We start from the raw sequence: 19,663 nt of genomic DNA, 5'->3' as shown, positions 1-19,663 counted from the left end.
GCAGCCACTTACTTTGTAGTTTGGGCTCTCTACTTCAAACTTTTTTGAAACCCCTGTATTTAACAGTTGTAAGGATCCACTGTCAGCGCAACTATGGTGGACTTAAAATCTAGTTGAGTAGTTCTCTGTAACTCTTAATCATCCAGTTTAACCTGTTCACCCCAATGCCCTGTAAGCAGATCCACACTCACCATTGATAACAATGGGCATGGGTCAAACTATGGTGGTAAAAGGGTTAAAACTTACTGATCCATGGCTAAGGTGGTAATGCCTGAATCAACTGATCTGAGTGAAATCAATTCTCATATCAGAGTTCTCAATGTTTTCCTATTTACTATCTGCAGGCATCCTAGTACATGTATTTACATCTACATCCTTTGTTTTGTTTTCAGATTTTGCAGAGAGATGCAAGGATGATCAGTTCTTATGTGGTAATCTTTGCATCCCAATGCTTTGGCGCTGTGATACTGAATCAGATTGTGAAGATGGAAGCGATGAGGCAGACTGCAGTACGTACTTTTATTCTGAAACTTGTTTTTGATTTCCTACCAAGGATTTGTAATTCAGTGGGTCTGTTGTTTGTACTCTCTGTTTGTCTGTTGTTTGTACTTGTTCTACTCCTGTCTCCAGCTGGTAAATTGGAAACTAATATGGCTAATGAAGAGCTAGATGACTTGGGTTCAAAAGGACAAGGTCACTCTTCTTTGATCTTTTTGTGATATCAAGAAAACATGGAATACTCTCGTAAAGTCACTCAGTGTATGAAATGATGACGATACACAACTGCAACAGTGTAAGAAATTAGCCTTTTGTTGAATGCAAACGGATGGTTTCATTTCTAACCTCTAGACAATTGTGAGAGCTGTGCACAGAACTTGAATTTTTGGTACAGACGGTAAAAAGTTTAGCTGAATGTTTTATCTTGTCTGGCTGCAAGCAGAGTTGATGTTGTGCACAGTTGCCCGGTATTTCAGCATGTTTCAAGAAGTCAATGCAAACTACTTTTCATGTCACACAGATACATGAAAAAGGTTTGAAAAAGAGCAACTTTATCTGACTAAAGTGATACTCAGGGAATCAATGTGTCCAACACAGCTGATGCTGGCGACCTTCAAAACATTGTCCGTCAAATTTTGTGCTGTTTTTGCCGTGTTGTTTATTGGTCTTGGTATTGTTACATGTAGCATACTTCAACGTTTTAATGTCGGTCAATTTTGTCTTCCACCAGAAGTGTTGACATCACGTTTAAAAAGATGGCTGTATATCATGCCTGTTTTGAAAATTCTCAACTACAGTTTTTTTCAATGGCAGTGAAAGTTTGCTCAAATCTGAAAAAAATTCTTATAAAGATGTGAAATTTCCAAAAGAGATTCCTGTTGCCTATTTAGACTCCTCACTGGAAATATGAAAAGGGCATCTTGAGCAAAAACCTGCAAGTTACATATTTTGACAGGGATTAGATTTGCTGAGCAAGTTTCAAAACTTACATAACTTGCTTGTATTTCTATGACATCATGGGCTGTAGCCGGCAACTCCATATCTGATTGTAATAGTTTCTGAATCTCATTATTGTGGATTTGCTGAAAATCCCCCCAATAACGTCGGTGTTTTTGTGGATAATAATAGGTTATCCCCTACCAACTGTCTAAGGGAAATCTGAATCCTTTTGGTATTTCCTTAATTCATCAATAAGTAAAGGATTAGCCCATTCAAAATGGAGGATACTCTGTTCTGCTTGGCAATGTGCCCTTCCAAAAACAAACAGACATGTGGATTAACCAAGTGAAAGTGTGTAGGCAGGAGTGGATATTTGTGATTGGTCAAATAGTGTGTGTTCTTGTGATTGGTGTTTGCCATGGCAAGCTTGATTTACAGCCCAGTGCACTTGTCGTATTACAGAACCGGTCGTCTGTAAGGAGAGCCAGTTCCAGTGTGAGAGCGGTCAGTGCATTTTATCAGACTGGGTGTGTGATCAAGATCTGGACTGTATGGACAGCAGTGATGAACATGACTGTGGTAAGAGTGAAATAAATATCAAAAAGTCAATCGTTCTGTCCTCCTAATTGGGCTTTAGAAGCACCAGTGAACTTTACTTTGGTCATTGCCTTTGCCATACCAAAGTGTTTTTATTTGTAAGTGTCTTGTACTTAATTAAGTATGTTTGGAGTCGGTGCTGCATGCCATTTACCTTTCTGTAATTTTTGACAGTTTTGTACAATTAAACTTAGCTTAATTTTTTTTTAACAGGCAGAAACTAATTCAAAATAATAGATATCATCAATACAAATTTTGCTGTCATCCAACAAATAATGGCATTGATGGGGAAGACCTTGTATCTTTTGGCAATTGATCAAAATGGTGAGGTTACCGGTAAAAATATGATTGGATGAAATCATTGTTTTTTTCATTGTGTTTGAAAAGATATCATCATATGCTTTATATCAACTAACTACAATTATTTTCTGTTTATTTCAGAAGCTGTACATTCTTGCGACGAGACAGAATTTTACTGCTTGTCAGATCAACTCTGTGTACCGGTTATCTGGTTGTGTGATTATGATATTGACTGTACCGATGGATCCGATGAGTTTCATTGTAATGGTGAGTCTCCTCAAGATTTTCATGCTGTTGTGTATTAAGGTGCAGGTGAAGATGTTTCATGAATATGCATATGATACTGTAGATATTAATGAAAAATGAATATTCATAACATATAATCACCATGTCACATATATATGTAGTGTGCATTCATGCATTATATTCATTGAAAGCCAACTGTAGAGGGTGCATCTAGTGTTTTACATGAATATCCAACTGGCTGAAGTATTGATGAAATGTTTAGGAAATACAGTTTGATTATACATACACTGTGATGATCAAAATGGCTGGCAGTTAAATCATGAAGACTTATTTGAGAGAAGATTGGATATACGTGTGTGTTTATTTTGTACTTATTTTATTATGAAGCAGTCTTCACATTGGCTTGTGAAGACTGAACAGTTAACAGCACACACATATGTATGTCTACATTGTGCAGGTGTAAGTTGTAAGTGGCAAAAATTGATTTGATCGAGGTGTTTGTGTTCATTGTCATGATAAAAACGTTTTTAAAGATTTATGTGAAACTTGGAATATTTTTATCTTTTGCTTGGATGTTTTTCTATAGGTACAACAAATGCGACATGTGCTCCTGGGATGTTTTCCTGTGGCGATCTCTGTATACCTCAGAAGTGGGTGTGTGATGGAGAAGAGGACTGCTTTGATGGACTGGATGAAACCGAATGTAGTGAGTGTATAAAGACTTTTTTCTGTTCTGTCTGCAGACTTTTCATTCATTGAATTTCATGGTCTTGGTTCAATCATGTATGATGGGTGATGATACACAAAGCACCTGTAGTGTTTGTTGGTAAGTGGGCATAATTAGCCCTTTAAGCACCCTAGTCAATATTTGTAACCTTTATAAAATATACCCCAGTCAAGTTTTTTTGCCACAATTTTGATAAAAAATGTAGTTAATGAAATGTGATGTCTATTTGGTCCAAAATTATCAAAAATTTACAGAACAATTTATAAAAATTTTAAAATGTTGCACTAAAATTTTGGTGGGAAAAAGCACAGCACTCAAAGAGTTAAATCATTCTGAACATTAGGGGAAGGCTGTATTAACTTGCATGGTACCTGAAACCCGAGTTCTTGCCTTACCAACTCGGGTGACAAACAGAAGACTTTTAATCCCCAAGGTGTGAATGTTCCATTGTTATGTTTATCTAATCCAGCTGGTGCCATTGTAGTGCCATTGTAGGAAAGGCAGGTCTGTGAAATTGATCCTCTAGGGAAGTCGGGTATTCCTAAGTTAATGGAGGTTTCCCGCAATGATATAGAGCATGCTCATATAATTCTCTGCCGAGACTTACTTTCTGTAAAGAAAATTGTACCGTGCAATTCTGTCAAACGGACGTACACAAACAGAATGATTTCTTATCTGACATTGCAGGCTCTGTTGAATGCCGTCCTGAGCAACACAGCTGTGGCTATGGCCTTTGCATTTCACATCTGCAAGTGTGTGATGGAGTTCTTGACTGTACTGATGGCTCAGATGAAATATGCAGTAAGTGTCTATGTGATTCACTAATTTCATAATTACTGTGAAGTACAAGTGCCTGTCAATATTATTGCCAATAAAAGACTTGATTTAAAATTTAAAATGAAAGTTACTAAAATGGATGTATCCTTTCTTTTAGCTAGGTATAATGCCACTCTTGGCCACATGACCCCATATTCTGGTTGTGCTTATACTCCAGCACTCATCACAATCCTTCTCTTTTGATGCAAATTAGTAAACCATTGCACTTATTCATATGTACAATAGTAAATCTAACACTTATGAATGTAATTTATTAGCATACTATTAAAAAGAGTGTTGTGTTTACTAATCTGCATATGAATAAGTGGTGCACCACAATTACTCGAGTGGAGATGAGCACAAAAACAATTTTGTACAAATTGCACCTTTATATATGCCTAACATGTTCATATTTATTGTCACTTTTTTGAACCAGGCCAGGGTAGAACAAAATCCTTTTCAGACTCACTGGACCCTGGGCAAGTAACCCTGAAAAAAATACTTGCCCTCTGTCAGAATCCACCAGCCTTAACATCAACATAGTTGTAAATAATGTTCTTGTGAATCTCATTATGAATTTTCAAATAATTGTTTTGGTTAATAGAAGTAATGACCAGCTTGTCTTTTTATATGGGACTTTTCATTGAATTGAGGTGTATTTCATGGCAGGATGGGGTGTGTGACTGGCTGAGTTTGATAAATATTCACTTCAAAAACAGCCGAGTAGGTTATGGGTACAAACTATTGTCAAGATTTTCTCACCATTTTACCTTCTGTCAATTGTAACAGATGATGTTAGCCAGATTGGATGTTTTGCAACTGAATTCCAATGTGCCAATGACGGCCACTGCATCAACAGCTCTCTAGTCTGTGATGGCGTCGATGACTGCGGAGACAAAAGTGATGAAGCAGAAAAATGCGGTGAGATGCAAATCAGAGTACATTTGGAAAGGCACAGCATACATGATTAGTTGAATCCATCTTCAACAATAATTAATGAAAGAAATGAAATTCTTCTTCATCATCCTTACCTGAAAACTTTCCTTTCAACAACACAAACAAGCAGTATAACAAACACAGCAGACCAGAAATCTCAATAAAAATAGGTCACAGAATTTGTAATAAAAGGTCAGGTGTCACGACATGTATCCTCTATTCTTAAATCTTCGATGTTTTTGATGAAAAAAAAATTATAAATTATATATATATATATATATATATATATATATATATATATATATATATATATATATATATATATATATATATTTATTATTTCCATCACCGCTAAAAGTGAACAAGTTATGACAAAATACTTTTGAAAAGAAATGCTGTATATGAAGACATTGTTGTATTGCATACATAATATTGAATATTTCTGTTCATGCAGTCAAAACAGACGGCAAGGTCTTTGTGATCTTCCTGTTTGTAAACTTTTTTGATGCTCAGTCCTAGTGAATGCGTTCTTCAATTATCTGTTGTGATGCTTTCCTCTCATCATCCATAGGAGTGAATGAGTGTGCGGTCAACAATGGCGGCTGTAGCCATATCTGTGTGGACACCATGACGTCCTACCACTGTGACTGCACCCCTGGCTTACGACTGACTCCCAACAATGAAGCTTGTGAAGGTATATACGTGGACAGTGTTAAAAAATATTGCAGGTCATATGCTGGGGGAACCCTGAGTTCCTGTCAAGCCATGTGAAGATTCTGGTGTATTTCTAGAAAAGTGGTGATTCCTTCTGATTAGAATATAATCCCGATAGGCTATATATATATATATAGGTATATATATATTATATAATATATATATATATATATAATATATATATATATATATATATATATATATATATATATATATATATATATATATATATATATATATATATATATGGTGTATTTCTAGAAAAGTGGTGATTCCTTCTGATCAGAATAATCCCAATAGGCTATATATATATATATATATATATATATATATATATATATATATATATATATATATATATATATATATATATATATATATATATATATATATATATATATATATATATATATTTATATGTATATGTATAGGATAAAGCCCGAGTATGAGGGCTCTTCTGGTATATAAAGTCCAACCCAACGATAAAATGTCGAGGCCGCAGGGTTTTATCCGACTTAAAAACTATCACCCCTAACTGATATATTTTGTTTTCAATGTGTTTACGTCAACCGTCCCCTTGTCAATGTAACATGTTTAGGATATGAATTAAAACTTTATTTGTGAAATAGCCTTCCAACGTAATGGAACATCCTATAAATGCCCTAGGGCCCATTATATAAATGCCCTAGGGCACAGCAGATTTTTGTGTTGCAGCTGGTTTCTGCTGTGTTACCAAATTTGAATATTAAAATGTACCAGATGTCTACAGAATATGACTGTTCACTTTTGATTGGACAGTACTTTACTACGGCGCTGTCATTCGTTTCTGAAATTTGGTGACCAAGGCTTTACGAGTAAATAAAACACCCTGAATTGAGCACTCTGATTGGTCAATCAACAGTAGATAGTTTTTATATATAACTGCATATGTCTTTAAATTATTCAGAGTGTTTCTTCTAGATTTGTGCTTCTCAGTAGAAATATCTCAGCTCATTTTCTGCACTGTAAGGGACCTCTGTTGACCAGGTGGAAAGACTACTTGCCAGAAAGAGTTTTCATATTATGCAAAATTCTTGATTAACATCATTTCAAAACTACTCCCAGCAATCATACATTATAAGTGCACCAAATAATGTACACTGACTGACAATGGGGAATGTCTCTGATGCAGCACTGAAATAAGATGAGGTTATTACAAAAATGGTACAGAGGATACACTTTGGACATCATTTATTTATTTATTTATTTATTTATTCAGCTTTGACATAAAGTCAGGATGAGTCGCACAGGTGACTAACACCTATACAAAAGCAACCTCCACAAAAACACACATGTAACAAGTTACACATACAAAATTAAAAACAGAAAGACAAACGCAGAATAAAAGAGTCATAAAAAAATACAAGAAATTTCAAAACAGAACAAAACAAAACAGAGAAATTAACAGAGACGGCAATTTTTACAGTGGCACTTCCCACCCAAGTACAAGTGTTATCAGGATAAAAATTATTGTTTAACAAACCGTGTAATGTTTTAATAAAATAGACTTGTATGACCTAACACTTGTTGAAGATTTGCCATGAAAGGGCATAACACTACTCGAGTAAAAAGCTCTGTTAAAAAACGAGTAACGAAAACATTCAGTTTTAAAAATGGCATCTTCATGGAAGTGTCATCAGGAGATTTAAATGTGACAAACTGGCTTAAATTTAAGTCATACATACCAGTAAAACATTTAGCTAAAAAGACACAGTCATTAATTCTCTCCTGTAGCTCGATGGGAGCAAATTCAATTTAATCATACGCTCTTTGTAATCCATCTCTCCTGGGGATATCCAAGAATGTATTTTGTGGCTCTCCTTTGGACACCTTCAAGATGAAGCATTGATTGCTTAGTCGTGACAGCCCATGACTGGGATGAATAATCAAGAATACTACGGACAAGGATAAATACAGTTGGAGTTTCATTTTAGTGGAACAGGTGTGGCCACATGTATGTTTAATCAGTCCCAGCATGCGGTTTGCTTTTGTAACAGATATATTGATATGCTTATCCCAAGACATATTTAAAGAAACTTCGACTCCAAGATCACGTATGCTGTCAACTTTTTCTAGGGAAACACCACGCATTGAATAAGTATAGGTAATGGGGTTGCGTTTTCTACTAATGGTAAGGAGCTTGCATTTTTCAGCATTGAAAAGCATGCTCCATTTCTCACTCCATGATACTAAATTGTTGATATCACTTTGCAGTTTTAGACAATCAGAAATGTCGTTGATTTCATTGATACATTTGGAGTCGTCTGCAAAAAGTGCAACCATTTGTTTGAACTAACATGGTCTGGTAAATCGTTAATATATAACAGGAACAACATAGGCCCCAGTATTGATCCCTGGGGTACTCCGGACGATACATTACACCACTGTGAATTTGAGCCCTCTACAACAACTCTTTGTTTTCTGTTTGACAAATATGCAGTGAACCACCGCAGTAAAGTGCTATGAAAGCCGAAAGATTTGATTTTGTGGATAAGAAGGTCATGTGGAACGGAATCGAAGGCCTTTGAAAAGTCGAGATATATTATATCGACTTGCCCTGACCGATCGAGGATTTTCCCTACATGATGAAATATTTGTACAAGTTGTGTAGTCGTGGAACGTCTTTTAGTAAAACCATGTTGCATATGATGGAGAAGGGGTTCAATATGTGGATAAATGGAGTTAAAAATACATCTCTCGAAAACTTTGCTACAAATACACAATAAGGAAACAGGCCTGTAGTTAATGACGTTTGATTTGTCAGACTTTTTGTGCACCGGAATAACATTAGCTGACAGCCATTCATCGGGTAGTGCACCTGTTTCTATCGATTTGTTGTATAGTGAACACAATGAAGGTGCTAATTCATGTGAGCACTCTTTGAGAATTCGGGCTGGCAATTCATCAGGCCCGCTGGCTTTGTTTGTATCCAGATGTTTTAAAATATGTTCGACCTCACCGATCGAAATGCTAATACTGCCAAGACCAGCATGTTGGAATACTGAAGTTACTGGATAAGTTCGATTCAAGGGTTGAGAAGTAAAATGGACTTGAAGTGATCATTGAAAAGTTCTGCTTTCTCGTTTGGCTGGGTGGCTGTCTTGGCATTGAGTTTAACTTGATTTGGAATATTTTTAGATTTCGTTTTACTTTTGAAGAAACCTCAAAATCTCTTGGGGTTTTCTTTAACTGAGTTACTGAGGACTTGTAGGTAATCATTATATTTGTGAGTACACATATTTTTAAGTTTATTTCTTAATTTGCGGAAGTTAGACCAAGCTGTTGTTGAGTCAGAGCGGTGTGCCTTTCTCCGTGCTGTTTGAACCTTTTTGCTAAAGTGTTTGATTTCACTGTCGACCCAGGGAGGTCTGTTGACATCCTTAATTACAGTGGTTGGTACAAACTCCTTTACTGCTAAGAATACTAGATCTTTCCAACATTGCCAATTAACATTAATGTCAGAGTCAAGTAGTGCACTATGGAGAGGGACTTTATCTAGTAATGAACGCAGGCCATCAAAATCCGCCTTTTTGAAATTAAAAGCTATGCGTGGAACTTTGCTTAATCTAGTAATATGTGTTTTAAACACAAATTCAATGACAGCATGATCGCTGTCAAACAGCTCAAAGGTAACCGTTGGTACAGAACAAAGTTCTGGTTCTTTAACAAAAATTAAATCCAATATTTTACCTTTCTTGTGAGTTGGTTGGTTGACAATTTGTGATAAAGAAAAGTTGTCACTTACATCATCTAAAGGATTGTTAATGGGATAGTTAAAGTCACCCAAAGCAATTATGTCTGTATAGTCATGGCTACATTTTTCAAGAGTTTCTTCGAACATGTTGTTAAACACGTCACAGTCTTGGCGACAAACTATGCAAATGTCCTTGTGCATCCTTTGGGACATTTTCCAAATACTATAGTACATCTTATTGTTACATTCATAAGTATGGCATCAAATGCCTTGGTATAGTGACCGTTTCTGTGCAACGTCACAATAATATTCTTCAGATTTCTCCTGCAAGTATGAAACACTGTTTTGGACGTGCCCCTGACAGCGTACGTTAAGAGCGCAGTTAAGATGTATTCCTGCAAACTGTGTTCAACAGTGAATGTGCAAAGGAACTTACAGAATATGCACTGCAGTCAGATACCTCGAAATAGTCAATTTCACAGAATGCCCATTCCATACTATAAAAAACACTTTTGATTAGCTCACACAAAAATTCTGCTGTTCTTGTCAGATGGTAGATGTATAATAATCTCACGTTGTGTGGCTTTGAATTTGCTCCACGTACCCTGCTTTTCAAATACCATGCTAGTGTAGATCTCTCAGACTCATGTAGGTGTTGCACTTTGCAGATGTCGATGAATGCTCAGAGGTCTTCGGTTCATGCAGCCATATCTGTGAGAATACCTTCGGCTCTTACAAGTGTCTGTGTGTCAAGGGATATCTGCTGGAGCCTGACGGTGTCACTTGCAGAGCCACAGGTAAGTTTTGATGTTGTAATATGGTTGCAGTTATGTTTGTCATGGGGGTGGGGGGAATGGAGTGGGGAGGGGAATGCATCAACTCAAACTTTGGTTTAAATGAATAATTCAGTATCACTATTGTTAGTCTCACTTGTGCAGTCTGATACAACGAGTACCTGTAGCTAGACAGGTGTGTTATTCTATTGAAAAGGAAGTCAATTGAGAGAGTGTTATTTTTCAGGCTTTTCTTGCCTCTGATTCAAAAGTATTCAGATCTGTCGAGAAATTGGAGAATTTTAACGGTATCATATTTTTGTGTCCATGGAGTTAAAGCATGAAGATTCAGGGTGTCATAGAAATTCAAAAAGTATACTTGCCCTGTATTGTAAATGACAGATATTATTTCCTCCATTCACGACAAACATACTACTTGTATTGTAGTAGTTTACAAGCCTTGTGCATAGTTGATACGTAGAGCAAAAACAGACATATCTTGCTAGTGTATAGAGGTTTGCCAAAATGTCAAAAAAGAAGTTTGCCAGACACAGTGACAAAGTGTTTCATCCACCTTTTACAGGTCCTGAACCCAAGTTAATATTCACCAACAAACATGAAGTGCGGATGCTGAGTCTGCATGGCACAAAGGAGTATGTTGCCGTGGCGTCAGGCCTTCCCCACCTCACAGTCTTGGATTTTGATTGGTCAAGTCAGCTCATATATTATGTAAATGTCACCAACATGAGCATCAAAAGAGTACCATTGGATGATGGAATTCCGGTGAAAGTCATTTCAGGTTGGTCAGGAATAATGTGTTGTTTTTTTCATTTCAGTGGCCGTGGGGTTAATGCTATCACATTTGTCAAAATTTAATCCCTTTCTACCAGGCTTTGTAGACAAACCATAGAAATAAATACCACGTGGGAGAAAGGAAATTAAAATAAACCACATATTTGTTCAGAGGTGAACGGGTAAATTTCACCTGGTTTCCTTGTCATTTTACCAAGTTTTTAGCTCCGCTGTCAGCGACGCGGAGCTTATCAAATAGGTTGATTTTCCGTCGTCGTCGTTGTCCGTCGTTGTCGTCCGTCAACAATTGCCTTCTCCTCTGAAACTGCAAGTCCAAATGCTTTGAAATTTCATATGCACTTCACTTGGGGTGACCTCACTTCAGTTTGTTCAAATCGTGGTGAAATTTGCATATTTGTATTTTTAAGTCAATTTTTGTCATTTTTGGTAAAAAAATCTTTAAAAATCTTCTTCTTCAAGACTACCAGTCATATAGCTTTGATATTTGGTACATAGGTTTCTAGGGATGATTTATTTCAGATATGTTCAAATTATCCAGAAATATGCAATTTGCATTTTTAAGGCAATTTTTGCCATTTTTGGTCAAAAAATGGGTTTTGGGTTTCTCAAAAGTACTGATCTGATAGCTTTGAAATTTTGTATACAGGTTTCCCTAGATGAACTAAGTAATATATATTGAATTTCTGATGAAATCTGTAATTTTGTATTTTTGGGGCAATTTTTGCCATTTTTGGTCAAAAAATGTGTATTTCCAAAACTACACATCTGATAGCTTTGAAATTTGGTATACAGGTTCCTACAGATGAACTAAATGATATTTAATGAAATTATGATGAAATCTGCGATTTTGTATTTTGGGCAATTTTTGCCATGTTTGGTCAAAAATGTGTTTCTCAAAAAGTACTGGTCTAATAGCTTTGAAATTTGGCATACATGTTTCTACAGATGAACTAAGAATATATATTGAATTTCTGATGAAATCTGTAATTTTGTATTTTTGGGCAATTTTTGCCATATTTGGTCAAAAAATGTGTTACTCAAAAAGTACTGGTCTGATAGCTTTGAAATTTGGTATACAGGTTTCTATAGATGAACTAAGTAATATATATTGAATTTCTGATGAAATCTGTAATTTTGTATTTTTGGGGCAAATTTTGCCATTTTTGGTCAAAAAATGTGTATTTCAAAACTACACATCTGATAGCTTTGAAATTTGGTATACAGGTTCCTACAGATGAACTAAATGATATTTAATGAAATTATGATGAAATCTGCAATTTTGTATTTTGGGGCAATTTTTGCCATGTTTGCCCATAGACCCTCGAGAAAAACGGGACAGGCAACTGCGATAGAGAACAAAGGGTCTATGGGATTAGCAGCGTGCGATCCTACTTGGAATAATTAAGAGGTGTTAATGGGTCGGGGACGGAATGAAGCTGGACCCGATCGACTGCACAACGTCCGGTTCATAGACACGTGCATGCGGGTATACGGTAATAATGTTTTCGGATTACAAGTTATTTCGGATTACCCGCAAGTCCATCTTTAGAAATAACATTTTGAGAAGAATTCGTCAAAATGTTTTAAAGTACTTTTACATATTGGTAGCGAGATTCGATGCAACTAGAAGTCTGCAGGGAGTCAGTATGTTGCTGTAAAGTGACAAAGTTTCGAATAGAAATCCAAAACACATACCGCTGCAGTTCCAGACTTGACAGCAGTTGACATCACAGAGTTGTTTACATTCCGCAATCGTCCGTGTATCTCCGAATTTTCCCTCGTTTTTGCAGTTTTTTAACCGTCGAATATTTTCTGTGCGAGGAGTGCTCCATGATTCGGTAAAGTATGTATGTTAACTACTGAAATGTTGTTGTTTGAAAACTGTGAACGGCCAAATTCACGAGGACAGCGTCCAGCTTTGTGTAAATGCATGTCTACCTTACCGCTTCTGACTCCATCAACGATGGATAGTCCCGATTTATCGCGAAGTTTCTCCTGACAGCGAAAGTCAGTGTTACAAATGTATTTTTAGTACTTTGCGGATGTAAACATGTATAGCTTATCCAAACTTTGGTGTTTCTTTAGGCTAAAACAGTACCAAAATGTTAGAGGTCGTGTATTTGAGCTCCGATGGAGTAGTCATTTTTTGTGTTCCCTGATTTTCGTCAAATGTTGCGTGACAGATGAAATAAAGGTCAGATTTTTGTTTCGCAGGACTGGGGAAGTGTAAACCTGTCTAACTTGTAAATGTTTGTTGTTATCGGAGATTTTTATGGTAGGGAATGTAAACTTATATTGTCGATATCTAGCAAGAGTTTTCTGTAGCGTCTATGGCTAAATGTACACTGTTTTTATCGTCTGGTTTTTTCCCGTTGGCTTCGGCTTGAATTCAAAATGTGATCTTCATCGTTACCAGAACATTCACCATGACTAGTATCAAAAAACCTCAAAATTCTCTGTGTCATTACTCGGAACGTGCCATGCAAGAGCAAAGTGTACATATTCAGAACGTCAGTTTGATCGTTAATGAGATTCAGTGTTAAGTACGAAGTATTGTTGTCGGGGACCGCTTGGCAAATAAACTTTAATGTATTTAAAATAGATCGCACAAAGAAACCTCAGCAGTTGCCTGTCCCGTTTTTCTCAAGAGTCTATGGTATGCCATGTATGTGTACAAATAAATTATTTTGCACCTTCCATGATTGTGACAATAATGACTGGGCCTCTGTATGTATACCATCACAAGCTTGTATAGAGGAGAACCGTTTCAGTTTTGTTTATGGTTTGCTGTCCCATCTTTAAATATGAGTAGGGTTCCAATGCCTTATGCTTTGCAGTCAATAGGCCTGGCGAAAGAATGGTCGACCTGCAGCATCATCGATAAATCACTGATTTTGCAAGCCTGGCCAACATTTTGGTCAAAATACCATTGTGAATAACACGTACGTCTCATAAAGTTATTCTGATGCATATATAAAGGGGGAGAAAGACCATTTGAATCAGCCATGTAATACTTAAGCAATGAAGCACACCCAGCGATAGTATATCACAAGATTTTGACTAGTTCACGACATATATGCACGAGCATAGCGAGTGCATATATGAAGTGGACTGGCCAAAATCGAGTGGTATACCGTCGCTGGGTGTGATTTATTGCTACTATATCATAACAGTATATTGAAATTCTGGCGTGTAACATCGAAAGACGGATTTTTGCTCAAGCTAAGAGCTCGCATGTAATTACCAGCTGTGGTATATCGCCAATATACCACGGTTCGTTTCGCGTCTCGACCAATCAGATCGCTGTATTTGCACCATCAATATACTGGTATGATATAATTTTAAATAGTGCACCTATTATCATGAGCGGTTCGCCACTCCAGCTCTACCCTTTCTTTCCGTCGTTCCTCAAGACTTATCTCTTTAAACAGTAGTTTACCTTTTTTTCGTTTACCTTGTCTCCAGTCCCGGTGGTTCATTCATTTCCCCTGTTATATTTTATTTTTGTTACTATTGCGCCTAGAGCTCTGTTTAGAGATTAGGCGCATTACAAATTTACTTTATTATTATTATTATTAATAGCTGAACATCAACAACACTACTTCACTGGCCATGACAAAATGTATCTGTACGTGACTCCAGTCCAAATCTCTTTAATTTGTTTCTTCCAGATCTGGGAACAATTGAAGGACTTGCCTTTGACTGGGTTGGCAAGCAGTTGTATGTGACAACTGCCAAACCAGGGCAGGTGTTGGTGGCAATCTTAGATGGTACTCGTAAAGTTCTCATCAACTCTGATATAGATGAACCAAGAGCTATTGTGTTAGATCCCAAGCACGGGTAAGGAATTGGTCATTTAATTATAAAGATTCCTTTCAATCATTGATTTAATCTATTCTTTCATTTACTCGTTCATTGGTTATTCATTTCATTGATTTTATTACTCATGATTGATTCATTCATATACAACACTCATTGATGTCTCCATTCATTCATTCATTCATTCATTTATTCCTTTCATTCATACATTGATGTAATTCAATTAGTTATTTATTTATTCATTCATTTATTGATTCTTTTCATTTTTTGAAGAGGATCAACAGCAAGCAAATTTGATGTGAAGGCACTAAGTATATCATAAAACAATAACAAAGCAAAACAGACACAAAAGGAAAGATTTTATGGAAAGCCAATGGCATAAAAAATGGAAAATTACAAACCTGTAAAAGATTAACTAAAAATCTACACTTTGATAGGATAAGTAAAATCATACTGCAGTCACTTGATTTTTTCATGAATGGTGATTTATTGTAGATACATGTATTGGACTGACTGGGGCTTAATACCAAAGATTGAAAAAGCTGGAATGGATGGGAGCAGAAGAGAGATCTTAATCAGGAAGGAAATTCATTGGCCCAATGGACTCACAATTGATTATTCAACCAGTAGACTCTTTTGGATTGATGGCAACATACAGGTTGGATGTGTCAATAGTTTTTGTCTTGCAGTGTTTCAGCTGAAAGCACTGTCATAGTACACACATTTCCCTGTTTGATAAAAAAGTTTATTTCAAAGTTTTCTATAATATCTTGGCCATTTGCTACAATAATATTTTTCTGGCTTAATACTATTCTTTGCAAAGTTTCAAAGTTTTTGATAATATTTTAGCAGTTTTCAATAGTATTTTTCTGGTTGGCTATATTGCCCTTTTTTGTATTTTTTTGCTTTTATCAAGATTTGTCACCTGAAAACAATGGAGAAGTGTTTTTTCATGCAGATTTTCAGATCACATATTGAACTTTCCTATTTTTATTTGGGAGTATAGATTAAAGCATTGACATATGTTCATAAAGGTGTTTATTTTTAAATGTCTGTGGAAGCAGTTCATCTCTATATTTTAAAATTACTCTGTTCATTTTAACATGATTTTAACAAAGTCTCAGTTTTTTTATGGTGGGAAGTGGATATACAATTTACTATTCCTTACTGAACACGCATCGGCTCAGTGCTTTTAATTCTTCTTCCATCAAACCTAATTCTATACATCGCCCTCTATTGACAATTTTTCATTCTTTTAACTTAATCTGTATGCTGACAGGTGATTGACTCATGTGACCTGTCTGGCAATGACCGCCGGAGAGTGAGAGACGCTGAAATGGGTCATCCGTTTGCTGTGACTGTCTTTGAAGATTCCCTGTACTGGACTGATTTGCAATCCCACAGCATTCACTCTGCTAATAAATTCACTGGTATGGATGGTGAGACACTGGTAACATCCTGGTTGCCAACTGATGTGAAGGTCTTCCATCCAATGAGACAACCTCCCATGGAAGGTATATAGTATGTGCCTCGGGGACAGATATTCAGGCATACAATTTTTTTTTATACTGTTCTGGACTACCCCTTGTGGGAGTTCATTTTAGAGCCCTTTTCGGTGTGCTTTTTGAAATCAGGTTGATGCAGTATCATTGTAAGTGTGTGATAGCAATAGTTTCAGTTTGTAAATCTTTATGGAAATTTGATGAAAAGCTTAAACTGCTTCATTTATAAATCTGTGCTCTGCACACAACTTGATAGATAAAACAAAATGAACTTCATCATGGACAAGCAGGTACTACAGAAGCAAGCAGTTTTAGGTTTGAATGTACTGTTTCCCAAATTCTATGTAAATTTTAAAAAACATACATAGCAAGGTTTGTAGGCATTACAAAGAAACTGGTTTTGTTTTTCTTCAGATGTATGTTACAAAGGTGGAGCAGCTATGTGCAGTCATTTCTGTCTTCTATCACCATTGGTCAGCAGAGGTCATGTGTGCTCCTGCCCAGACGATCAGTACTTGAATTCAGATGGTGCAACTTGCACAGGTGAATTTGGATGGATTTTGAATGTTGTTTCTCGTCCAGGATGATTTTTGTGGCGTCAATGCGGCTATAGTGTCAAGTGTGTATGTCAGGCTATGGCAGTGATGGTAATGAATCACACTCTTCAAATGGAAAGTGATTTTCTCATTGTTAGGGCTTGCATTACGGGAAAGCTCCATTAACTTAGGAATACCCGACTTCCCTAGAGGATCAATATCACAGACCTGCCTTTCCTACAATGGCACTACAATGGCACCAGCTGGATTAGATAAACATAACAATGGAACATTCACACCTAGGGGATAAAAGTCTTCTGTTTGTCACCCGAGTTGGTCAGGCAAGGACTCTGGTTTCAGGTACCATGCAAGTTAATGCAGCCTTCCCCTAATGTACGGACTCAAAGTACCACCCTCTTCATCAAATCGAATATGTAAATTTACAATGTGAACAGCAGTGAAATATAACTCAGTGTATATGTATACTCTTTTAATGGTAATGCGTTGGTAAAGTTTCCATGTGGTAACACCGTGAGTAATATGTAGGGCTCATAAAAGATTTTATTCTGTGAGTACATGTTCTCTTTGTCTGTGGTTACCCTGTTTATACTTAAAAGCCCTCAAATTCCAATACCTAAATACCTTAGAAGCAGTATTTAGAACATTCTGTTGTATTTTGATATTGAACCATACTAAATTGCAATCTGTAAATCCAAAAGGTACAACAATTAAATGGTGAATTAAATGGTTCAGGAAAAATACTCATTTCTGGTAACTTAATTTGCCCAATCCTTTCCAAACCAAGCCCAAACTTTGTTTTTGCAAAATCCTGTAAAATTTTCTGAAGGTCAGCATTGCGTTGAAGACCTGAAAAATTAAACTGAAACTCTCAATATACTGGCTTATGTCTAAAATCTATGTCATAAGAAACAGTATATACATTTTTCTCACACTGTTTTGACAATGTTTTTCTTTTTACATGAATGTCCATCAGGTTTGTCTGTCATATATGCAAATCGTTCATCGTTTTACACATTGGAAATGTCAACGGGTCAGCGACAAGAATTAGAAGTTGACATTGGCCTCTCCAAAATAATGTCCCTGGATATTGACTGGCAAAGAGGATTGTTGTACTGGATTGACCTTGGAACAGGTAATGGATAAAAAAAATACTTTATTACAGTCCAACAAGTGTAAGATTGCTATGAGCATACAATTTGACATCCTATGAAACAGCCATATTGGATCATTTTGCATACTACCTTGTCTATCTTGTTACTGTAAAATCTACTTTTACGCTTTGAGTGCTGTAATTTTCTCCCGCCAAAGTTTTAGTGCAAAATTTTACCAATTTTTATGAATTTTTTCTGTAAGTTTTTGATAATTTTGGACCAAATGGACATCACATTTCATTTGCTACAGTTTTGTCTCAAAATTTTTGCAAAATCTGAGTAAAATTGCCTAGGGTTTATGTTTTTTAAAAGGGACAAAATAGACTTTGGCACTCAAAGGGTTAAAACAATATTTTTCCAACTCTTACCTGATAAGTTTCCTTTAAAAAAAATAAAAATGTTTATGTTGTTCATCATGCAGTAGACCTTGATTCACCAAATATTCCATCAGGATAATTTAAATTCGTGTTTACATAGAAACATGCAGTAGATTTCACAGTTACATTGACACTTTGATGGACGTTAAAGTCATTCATACTAATCACTGAAGTGCATGTCAAGCTCAAGGTCAGTGTTTGTGTGTGTGTACCAATTAGCTGTCGCCTTCTTCTGTATGAAAAGTAGCTGCACGTTTTGAGCTACCAGTGAGTCAATATACACCAGCCTTAGAAGTTTTGTCATTCATACTTTTTCCACCAGGTAACCTGGAGTGCAGTGCCCTCAATGGCACACACCTACGCACCTTGGTGCAGGGTGAGTTGACTTCGGCAGAAACTGTGAGAGTTGACCAGAGCACGGGTCTCATCTACTGGACAGATCTTGGCAGAAGGGTCATTGAAGTTATCAGTGGTGATGGCAGTGTTAGGAGAACATTGGTCAAAGATGAAGTAGAAATGCCCAGAGGATTGGCTTTGTTTCCTGAAGAAGGGTAAATAATCTTTAAAAAAGAATTTCAGATGGGTTTTAGTCAGCGCCTTCAATTCCAAAACATGATTGAAGAATCCTACTTTTAACCCTTTCACCACCATGGTTTGTCCCAAATCCATTGTTTTCTATGGTAAAGTTGGACCTCTACACAGGGAACTGGGGGTGAAAGGGTTAAGGTAGAATGCATCTCGGGGACAGACAATCGGACTCAAATTTCTACAATTCTTTTCTGATCTACCACTTGTGGGGGCTCATTTTAAAGCTCTTGGACAAAGAAAAACTTTCACCATCTTAGTTTTTTGAAGCTCCAAAATTTAATTAATTCCATAGAGTTAACACTGGGATGGCGGCGATTTTGAATTTCAAAAATTGCAAAATGTTGGGCAATTTGTTTCGCTAGTTCTGAACTTTGCACGGTGACCCCCAATTTTTATTGTTGATTTGGCAAGAGAATGGTTGAAAGTTTCGTTTAAGAAGGTTGGAGCATAAGTTTAAGTCTTTTACTTTCGAGGTGCATACTACCTTAACAGACTGTTATCATTTGCATAGTTGCCAGTTACAGGCTCTCCTGCATTCCTGGCAAGTCCTTGAAATTCTTTGAATTTTAAAACCTCC

General features: G+C 36.5%; 1 protein-coding gene across 1 annotated transcript in view; it reads left to right on the top strand.

Annotated features, from left to right (window-relative positions):
* LOC139114447 (low-density lipoprotein receptor-related protein 2-like) overlaps nucleotides 1-19,663 on the top strand; it is a 50,265-nt gene that overhangs the window by 9,197 nt on the left and 21,405 nt on the right. Inside the window, exons 6-20 of the mRNA XM_070676191.1 lie at nucleotides 393-509; nucleotides 1,900-2,016; nucleotides 2,476-2,601; nucleotides 3,167-3,286; nucleotides 3,995-4,108; nucleotides 4,913-5,044; nucleotides 5,631-5,753; nucleotides 10,175-10,303; nucleotides 10,863-11,078; nucleotides 14,764-14,932; nucleotides 15,407-15,569; nucleotides 16,191-16,425; nucleotides 16,828-16,956; nucleotides 17,944-18,102; nucleotides 18,821-19,049. Of these exons, the coding sequence (XP_070532292.1) occupies nucleotides 393-509; nucleotides 1,900-2,016; nucleotides 2,476-2,601; nucleotides 3,167-3,286; nucleotides 3,995-4,108; nucleotides 4,913-5,044; nucleotides 5,631-5,753; nucleotides 10,175-10,303; nucleotides 10,863-11,078; nucleotides 14,764-14,932; nucleotides 15,407-15,569; nucleotides 16,191-16,425; nucleotides 16,828-16,956; nucleotides 17,944-18,102; nucleotides 18,821-19,049 (2,278 nt within the window). The remainder of the gene's footprint in view (nucleotides 1-392; nucleotides 510-1,899; nucleotides 2,017-2,475; nucleotides 2,602-3,166; nucleotides 3,287-3,994; nucleotides 4,109-4,912; nucleotides 5,045-5,630; nucleotides 5,754-10,174; nucleotides 10,304-10,862; nucleotides 11,079-14,763; nucleotides 14,933-15,406; nucleotides 15,570-16,190; nucleotides 16,426-16,827; nucleotides 16,957-17,943; nucleotides 18,103-18,820; nucleotides 19,050-19,663) is intronic.

This window comes from Ptychodera flava, chromosome 16 (assembly GCF_041260155.1).
Source record: "Ptychodera flava strain L36383 chromosome 16, AS_Pfla_20210202, whole genome shotgun sequence".
In the NCBI taxonomy this organism is placed as follows: Eukaryota; Metazoa; Hemichordata; class Enteropneusta; family Ptychoderidae; genus Ptychodera; species Ptychodera flava.
Note: the sequence above shows the minus strand (reverse complement) of the source record. Positions and strands in the feature narration are given on the sequence as shown.